Below are 9,287 nucleotides of genomic sequence, written 5' to 3'. Positions count from 1 at the left end.
GCCTAGGACTCCGTACCGGGAAGGTGGCAGAGCATCTACTAAACAACAGTGGGTGACTGGTGGGATTGCATTTGCCTTGATGGCATATCAAGTTATTGCAAGTCCCACCCTACTTGAGTCTGCTTTTCAAAATAGATAGCAACCCCCTGATTTTCACTGAATTCTGTGGCAGAGGCGGTTCGAGAAAACATCAGGTCATCAACGAGTAACGTATGATCTTGGCTAGGACCACTTCTGAGATCTACTTACAAGCACCCGCTGAGATCTACTTACAAGAAAGCAAGAACAAACAAGCTGAAAGAGACATTTCTTCAGGTAAACATGGACATAGATGAGTCAGGTATAGCTAATGCTAGCATACATTTTCACTTGCCGGAGCTCTAAAGATGAGTGTTGATATTGATGGCAAATTTCTATTGTTAAGGTGCTGTACACTTCAGAACAAAAAAAGTGGTGCTCCATATTACTCCCTTGACTAGTGTAAACAGGATTTAAAGTCTAGGCGGTAGGCCACTGGCAAGCTCCGATTCCAAAGGGAAATGGGTTCTAAAGGGACTACTGGCTCTCCTCATTCTTCTGTGCTTACAGAGGGGTATGGCGTAAGGAAGAGGAAACCCACAACCCCTGAACCATCTTTTGTTAATTTCTTTATAAACTCTCATCTTCCAGCTTAAGGGTAGGAGTTCAGTAGAAGGTTCCAGTATCAAGTTGGCAAGTGTTTCTGCCTAAGCTTAAGTTGTTGGCACATCTGAATGTATTTTCTCTGAACGACTCATTCTTTCTTCCAAGAGTCAAGTTTTCAAAGAGCAATGAAATTCTGGCAAGAGAGGGATGGCCGGGGGGGGGGACGGGACTTTAAGTGAATGGATTAAGTAAATAGCACAGGATTTCTTCACAGGTGAGGCCCCCTCCTCTGGCTTTTGGAACATGACTGAAATGTGCAGAGATTTGGGGATACAATTAAGAAGAAAAAATTGATATTTTATGACAAGGGTGACATTTGCAGTTTCTGAATGTGTCACAATGGAAGAGAGAGATAGGGAAGGTAGCATTTTATTAGCTAGGTGCCCAGGCAGAGCTGAGGCCACCAGGGAACAGCTAAGAGGTTTATGGACAAGGGTTGGCTACTCTGCCCATGAAGAGGATGGCATTGATGGCAACTTCCCTTATTAACACCAGGAAAGGCCTGTTGGCATTGAAGACTACCCTGGGTGCCGGAAACGAACGGCCCATCATCACAACTGTCGTGGCAGCTGCCGCCTCACTGCCTTCCTCATTCACCTGCCAATCAGATGAAAGATGAACATGCATCAGGAACCCACAGTTTCACAATGAACGACGCCCAAGAACACTGAGGCCTGGCCTCTTCCAAGAGGTCCTTACGGTGAGGACCTTACCCAACATGCCATGTAGTCACTCCCTTGTTTTTCTTTCGATCTCCCCCCCCCCCCGAAAGATGAGTGAGCACTACTGACTGAGTCATCCCCGGTTGTTTTACTTCTTGGAGAGGACTCAGAACAGGAAAAGTGAGAACTGAACGTTTTCAGTTGTGCCTTACATCAATGAGGTTGCAGGCTGAATGCATGAATACTGTGGGAGCAATGCCACATCTGACCCTGACACCTCTGAGCCTTCCAATAGATGTCTATGATGGAGGGAAGGGCAGGCCTTCCTCCTACAGTAAGCTGCCAGCAAATCCTGTTGACACAGCCGCAGCTCCGTCCACATAAATAGCGCCGGTAAGGGAGCCCTACTGCAGGGCCGTAGCCAGTGGTGGGGCTTAAGCCCCCTATCAATTAAGGGTGAGCCCCAGCACCAGCAAGTCCACAGAGCCCCCCCCCCCAGCAGTAGCAGGCACCAGCAAGCAAGGGAAGGTTTTAAAAGAGATCTATGTCTCTTTAAATCCCTTCCCTTCTCTTTGGGGTCGGGCCGCAGCAGTGGCACGTGCCCCAAAGAGTAGGGAAGGGATTTAAAGAGACATCTCTTTAAAAACCTTCCCTTTCTTGTTAGCGCCTACCACGGCAAGCAAGGGAAGCAAGCAGGCCAAGGATCAGATGCAAGGAGGGATCTACCCGGGGAAGGCTCCACTGGAGGTGCCTGGGGGAGGGTCTTCTTTTCCCTTTGGCTGCAGGAGCACAACAGTGAGCCCACGCCCCTCTCTCTGTTTTTTAATTTCTTTACATCATGTGACATCAGAGCCAGCCCCCTCACTGACTAATTTCTGGCTCCACGGCTGCCCTACAGGCATTTTTCAACCAGTCACGCTGATTCCTGATGTTCTGCTCTCTCTTGGGATAGACATGTCTTCATGCTGTATGGCTGAGGCCAGGGTATTAATTTCCAAGGCAAGAGAGGTTGCTGGAGCTCACACTTGCATAGAAACCACATCATCTGACTTCGAAGTCTTACCACCTCTTTCCGGACAGATGGACCAAGCAACGCCTAGTTCTTAAAAGGTCTCCATTAAGACCTGATGTTTTACACAGATTCCAAAATGAATCCTCCAGCAAACTAAAGTCCTCAGAGGGCCATCCTAGGTGGAGTTATATCTCCCTAAAGTCAATGGATTTAGAAGGGTATAACTCTGCTGAGGATGGCACTCCTAATATCCCCCACTGGTTCCGTACTGTTGAGACCCAGCATTGAGGTGCTGAGCTTTCCTTCCTTGACGACTGAGTTTTTGAAAATCTAATTTTTGATGACCAAAACGTAAAGCAAGAGCAAGGAGGGGAGGAGACCTAGCTTGACTTACCTCCAAGAAAGCTTTGTGGAAAGCATCGGATACGTAAAGATCGTCACGGCCACCGGAAACTATGCCTGAAAAAGATTAACTGTAAGCTGAGGCAGCGCAACCGGCTGGTTGTGAGAAAGCAAAATAACACAGACATTTATGATGTGGCCATGCTCGTTTGTCGAATGCTCCTGGGGAGGGATTGAGTCTGGAATGCCCCTTGCTCTACTGCGGTTCTCCAGGTGATGAAGCAGTTGGGCAGACAGAGTGCAAGTGGAGAAACATGCAAAGCGAATGAAACTAGACGCAGGCAGGAGCACATTATTGTGCTTACTCTGTGGTGGCAGCGAATCGAGCTCGCTTCTCTGCCATCATTGCGTCTGCGTAGTGCCGCCCGGCAGAGCCTTTCCAGGTTCTGAAGGGACTCTCATCTCAAGCCCTAGAGAATGTTGACCCGGAAAACATACAAGCCCACCATGATTCCTTTGCAATGCCTTTTGCAGATAATATTGCTCGTATTTGCCAACACTTGGACACCACAGTTGGGTTCAGTCTCAGGATGTTATTGGAATGCAGTCTGGTCTTAGTTGTATAGATAACTTTCATTTGGTGAGGCCTGATGAAGAGGACAAGGCGCTTCAAAGTGCGCATCCCGTCACATCTGTTCTTGACCCTTATCGCTAGTGCTGGGCTGGGTTGGTTGACTGGGTCCAGGAAGTAAAAAATGCCTCCCTACAGGAGGGAGTAGTTCCAGCCACTTTGAAAGAGTTGGTTGTGAGATCCCCCCCTAAAAAAGGGCACATCCCTGGACCCAAACAACCTAAAGAACTATTGCCCATGGGCTAACATTCCATTCCTGGGCCAAGTGCTCAAGTGGATAGTGGCTACACAGCTTCAGGCGGTCTTGGAGGAGACGGATTAGCTAGACCCATTTCAGTCTGGATTCAGGCCAGGCTGGATTCAGGTTGGAATGGAAACGGAAATGGGACAGATGGAGCACACATGTCCCTGCTGATTCTCCTGGACCTCTCAGTGGCTTTTGATACCATCGACCATGGTATCCTTCTGAAGAGGCAGGTTGGGTTGGTAGTGGGGGCACCATGCTTTAATGATCAACAGAACATAGGCATTCTCTGCCCAACAATTTTTGAAGACTGACCTGGCAATTTGGCCGTTGCAGGGTTGAAAAGATCCTCCAGGCCCATTTGGTAAAGCTTTTCCTTCGCGCTGAAGCTGTCCTCTACCTGGAAACGGGGCAAATATACCGAGAGGGTGACCTCTTGGAGGGCATTCAGCCAGCCTTGTAAGATGTCTGACGTCAGCCCCCTCTCCACATTTACTAGAGGGGTGTCCCTAAAGGGCAGGATCAGCACCATGGTGATATCATCTCCTTTGTACGGAAGCTCCAGCACCTGCACTTTGGAGCCTGGGATAGAGGCATAGCGGAATGCAGTTTCCTGGAACATTGAAGGCACAAAGCAAGGCTCGTCCGTGGCTCTGAAGAACTTCTCCAGTTTTGTGTTCTCAGGACGGAACTTTGATTTCCAGTGGCCCTGTTAGCAATGCATCAAAAGGAAAGAACATAATCAGCCATATGCCCAGCAAGATAGCCATGTGGGCTAGAGCAAATGAACTTTCTGGTCCTGGCTCTTTCTTGGTCTCTTGCTCTGAGTTCTGATGTAATTGATCTTTAAATTACAAAAGGTTGCTGACCTCCGTTCTAACTGTTTTGCTGAATTGTGCAAAGCCAAAGTTCACCATTGGGCCTGGTTAAAGAGCAAGTTTATTTTCCTCCTTGGCGTCTTCCTTCCCTTCCCTTCCCTGGTAGTCTATCGTTAACCACCTTTCACCTGTTGCATCTGTTGCATCTGTCTCTATGGTTTCTTCTCCATACCTTAAAGTAAATGGTATTGACCAGCACCAGAACAGTAAGATCATTAATGGCTCCTTGTGGGATCACATCTGTGATGCGCCTCTCAGTTTTATTCGCAACCCACTCATTAATGAGACTCCTGGACAGTTCTGGCTTCTCCTGGAAACAGCAACAGAAAGAAAGGTGATTTTTCACATGCCTTGGTGAAACAGCAAAAACTCAAAGAAAGGAGGGATGTCCCCCAAAATAGTAAAAAGTCTTGCCATCTGGAATAATGGCACCTGAGAACTTATCTAGTGTCTTCCAACTCTAATGTTGTTAAAAGCGCAAGTCCCTCACACTTGGGGCAACCGCAATTGCTCAGCAACTTTTGCCCGAAAAACAAATCCTGCTGGATTAATCCATTCATTTTGCTCTGGCACAAATAGCACACAGGGAGGCGCTATATGGTCTAGTATTCTGAGTTTTAGCATGGATTCTGGGCATACCATCTTATACCCATTTGGGCCATTAGTTACCCCCAGATTTCTTTTAAAAAGAAATAGCAAAGCCCTGAACCTTGCAGATCCAGCGATAAAGGAAAGAAAGTGCAGGCAAACCTGCTCAATTGTTTATTGAGCAATAAGCCCATTTCTGGCTTCCATAGCTCTAACCATGAGGGCAATCTCTTTGATAATGGACGAACTTGGTACATCTGTCCCTAGATGCTGTAGTCTAAGAAGAAAATTTGAACAATCCCTGGAGGTAAGAAATATGTGTCCTCAGATCCTTTCCCCAACTGATTTGCAGAAGTTGCCAGGAACAGGCACAGTCAATGATTTGCACAATATGCAAATACAGTGGAAGGGTTTGGGAGATGGAAATGCAGTACTCCTAACGCATACTTTAGCATTATGTGTCTGCATTTCCAGCGCACTGGGCATGCTTGGAAGTGTGTTCTTGCATACATACACCTTGTGCCACTGCATGAGGGCCGGCACTGCATTAGCCAGCGTTATTTTTTGCAATGTGTTTCATACAACTGCATCAGTGGGTTGGTTTCTCAGCTGCAAGTCGCCATGCAGAAAAGCCAGTCAGAACACAACACAGCCCAACTCTCTTCTCTTCCGTTTTGGGACTCCATAGTTTGACACTCTCCCTAAGCCAGCTGAGTGATAATATCCAGGCAGAGAGCAAAGTGCAAGACTCCATCACTCACACACCCAGGCATCAGAATTATTGAGAAACTGACTGCTTTAGAACTAACTCACTGCTGCAGCCAAATCAAGAACTGTAGAAATGCAGGATGAGGTGTGTGTGTGTGGGGGATATGGGGTGACACTGTAGGGTTGCCAACTCCAGGTGGGGACATTCCTGGATATTTGGGCGTGGAGCCTAGAGAAGGCAGGGTTTGGGAAGGATCTCAGCAGAGTATAGTGCCATACATTCCTCCCTCCAAAACAGCCTTTTTTCTCAGGGGAACTGATATATGTAGTCTGGAAAGCAGTTGTAATCCCAGGAAATCTCCAGCTCCCACCTGGAGGTTGGCAACCCCAGGTGGTGGTCGAACAAACTCGAGGGCCAATAGAGCTTTCAGAAGATGGCAGATACACTGATAGAACAGCAAGTCTCACTCTGCATTAACCCCTCACTTCTGTCTCAGTCTTATTTTGACATATTGATTGCTTTACAACTGCTGACCTTATAATTTATTTATTTATTAGTTTGATTTATATCCCGCCCTCCCAAAGGCTCAGGGCGGCTCACATGCGGCAAAGCCGAGTGTAAAATACAATAAAACATATAGTAGAATACAATATTTAAAATCACAATAAAACCTTCCTCTAATGCGGTGCTATACCTAATCATCCAAGATAAGAACAACCACCCAAATTTGGTGGCCAGCTGTCTCAGTGGCACGGTCTCCCGCTACGCTGTCCAAAACTTCTGCCTGGGCATGCCAGCCCCCCTTAACTTGTTATTTAGTTTTGCCTTGTATATCTTAAAACATCTTCACCGTGTTACATGTTAATTTGCTGTTCAGCCCCACTGCTCCACTGGACTCTAAATTTGTTCTCTGTTCATCTGTGACTTACCTTGAAGTTCAGAGGCCAGAGTTTGGCTCCATAAACCACCTCACTGATGTTCTGGTAGGTCTCGTTGAAGACCAGGGATTTCTCTCCAAACAGGCGGTTAGCTGACACCAACTCTGAGGACTTGTTGGCTTTCTTGTACAGGCGGCAGTTCAGTTTGGCGAAAAAGAAATGGATCTGGTCCGATGTCTTCTCTGAAATAGTGTCAAACTGGAAAACCTAGAGAGAAAGAGCCGTGAGTACAGGAAATGGAGGCCAAGTCTGAGAGAAACACGAGCTCTCTTTGTGAGTCTCGGGAATTTACATGGTGTAGTAGCAGCCTGCAGCTATAATGTGGCCGGACTTGAGTCACACTGGAATACAGAAAGGTGTCAGTGTGGATAAACCAGCATCCTGGACTCTTTGGATGGGGGAAGACGAAGCTAGCTTTATAACTGGGAGCTAGGCCCAGGTGTGCAGGAAAGCTAGATTAGCAGAGGACAGCATTTGCAAATGGAAATAGGTTTCTGTGATCCCTGCACTACAGTTCCGAGCAGAGTTATACCCTGTGACAGACAGAGTTCAAAAATGCACCCAGAAACACAGCAGCCATGTTCTGAAGACATTAAAATATGACAAACTGAGGGGGGCTGGAATCAGGTTTTGAGGGGTGAGAGAGAAGGGTTAGTCTAGCAGGAGTGTGAAGTAAAAATCTGAGGAGGTATCTTTGGTTAAGATTCCTTGTTGAGGAGACCAGTGTTGTACTGAAGTGTTACAGTGGGCCAGCAGGATGTGGCTGGGCCTGGTGTGTATCTTAGTTGCGGTCATGTAGTAGTACGTTATAAACCCACCTAAATGAGTGTTTTCCTGAGGTACGTGCTGTGTAAAACCCAACATCCCACAACTCCTGGATCATTGTTAATATTTACCTCAGTTGTGTGTTTTGCTGAAATAAACTTTGTTCTTGTCAGCTTTTAAAAGCAAACCATCTTGCATAGGGCTGCCAGCCTCCAGGTGGGGCCTGGGGCTCTCCTGCTTTTACAACTGATCTCCAGCTGAGAGAGATCAGCTGCCCTGGAGAAAATGGCTGCTTTGAAGGGTGGACTCTGTGGCATTTTACCAGGCTGAGGTCCCTCCCCACCCCAAACTCCACCCTCTCCTCGATCAACCCCCAAAGTCTCCAGGTATTTTCCAACCCGGATCTGGCAACCTTAATCTTGCACCTGTCAGTTTACCTCAGTTATCAATCCAGTCTTGTGTGGGTTATACTCAGACCCAGACCCCAGACCCTCAAATAGTTTGCCTCATTTAATTTCCTACTGGAAACCCCGGTAAAGTGGGGTAGGTGGGGGAAATTGTGTGGGTGGAGGGAAAATTCCTGTGGGGTGGTGGTTAGCCCCCAGGAAATCTGTCACACACAAGCCCAAGGACATAACATTGCTTAGGACTGCATGGGTAGAAAATCAGCTCAGTACATTCAAATATCAAAAATATTTTTGTTTAAGAGAACAGTTAAGGCATGGAGGTTGTAAATAAGCCACAGCTTACATTCTGCCTCTTGTAAACAGCCAACAAATGGAGTATAATTTGTGAAGATTTACATTTAGAAATTAAACTCCCTACACCCACATTTTACTTTGATCTTCCAGCAAGGTATTAGGCTGAGGGAATGCATCCAAGCTGAAATTCAGCAGGTGCAGCTTTCCCAGCTTTCCCAAACACTTGCTACCTAATGAAGTTATACCTGGCACATCTGTACAAGAGGACACACTGGTTTCCCAATTTAGACCCCTTCCTGGTGAAATAAACATCCAGGAAGAAAGTCAACAGATTCTTCAATAATGTGTTACATTCACAACTCATGAATCTCATCCAGACACAACGATAAAAGGCATGTTGCTTCCCCTTCGTAGCATTAAGTTCAGTAAATGTTGACAGAAATCCAGCCCGTAAGGCATCCAAAATCAACACCAACGGGTGTATTAAATGAATTGCACCCTGATTCATCTACAGTGCTGCCCACCTCACTTGGTACCATACCAGTCTAAATACTTCTGTGGACTGCTTTAGTGAGTCACAATATTCTAGTCATAACAGTAGCTGGGGAATCATACAGCTACCATACATTCATGCCCTGTTTCCCTGCTCCTGAACAATATTTTTATTAAACTAAACCAACATTAACAGAGTTTGTCCAACCTCTTTCTAGATATGCATACAATTATTATTAATACATTGTATATTTTTCCTAGGTTATATATGTATTTTTATCATGCGAGAATATATATTCATGACTACTGCTAGCTAGCTAGCTGCAGATAATTTCTGAACACAAAAAGCACTGGAATATAATTAGGTGTTCAAAGATAACATACAATGAGTGAATTAGGACAGGAGCAAAGAATGGCTTGTTTTGCAGAGCTATATGGGTCTGCAAGATTAGGTTTGCCAGTTGTTACGATTTAGTCTACATCAAAGGTCATTTTGGGGGGGATCGCGGGGGATCACAGTTCCCCCGGGTGAGGTACGGGTGGGCGGGGCACATGATAAAGCCCTGCCCCCTGCTTCCGGCCGCCCCGCTTCCAGCCCTCATTCAGCCAGGAGGAGAGGGAGGGTAAGTTGCTTCCTCCCT

The 9,287-nt window shown here is 46.5% G+C and overlaps 1 protein-coding gene across 1 annotated transcript in view; it reads right to left on the bottom strand.

The window, feature by feature from the left end:
• Positions 1-1,073: 1,073 nt before the first annotated feature.
• The window catches only part of SERPINC1 (serpin peptidase inhibitor, clade C (antithrombin), member 1), a 10,271-nt gene continuing 2,057 nt past the window's right edge, over positions 1,074-9,287 (bottom strand). The window contains exons 2-6 of the mRNA XM_015408724.1: positions 6,680-6,895; positions 4,626-4,763; positions 3,891-4,284; positions 2,753-2,817; positions 1,074-1,281 (exon numbers count right to left, since the gene is read on the bottom strand). Coding sequence (XP_015264210.1) covers positions 1,108-1,281; positions 2,753-2,817; positions 3,891-4,284; positions 4,626-4,763; positions 6,680-6,895 — 987 coding nt within the window. The 3' untranslated portion in view covers positions 1,074-1,107. The remainder of the gene's footprint in view (positions 1,282-2,752; positions 2,818-3,890; positions 4,285-4,625; positions 4,764-6,679; positions 6,896-9,287) is intronic.

This window comes from Gekko japonicus, unplaced genomic scaffold (genome assembly GCF_001447785.1).
Source record: "Gekko japonicus isolate JY-2015 unplaced genomic scaffold, Gekko_japonicus_V1.1 scaffold2311, whole genome shotgun sequence".
Lineage (NCBI taxonomy): Eukaryota > Metazoa > Chordata > Lepidosauria > Squamata > Gekkonidae > Gekko > Gekko japonicus.
This window is presented reverse-complemented; position numbering and strand designations above follow the sequence as displayed.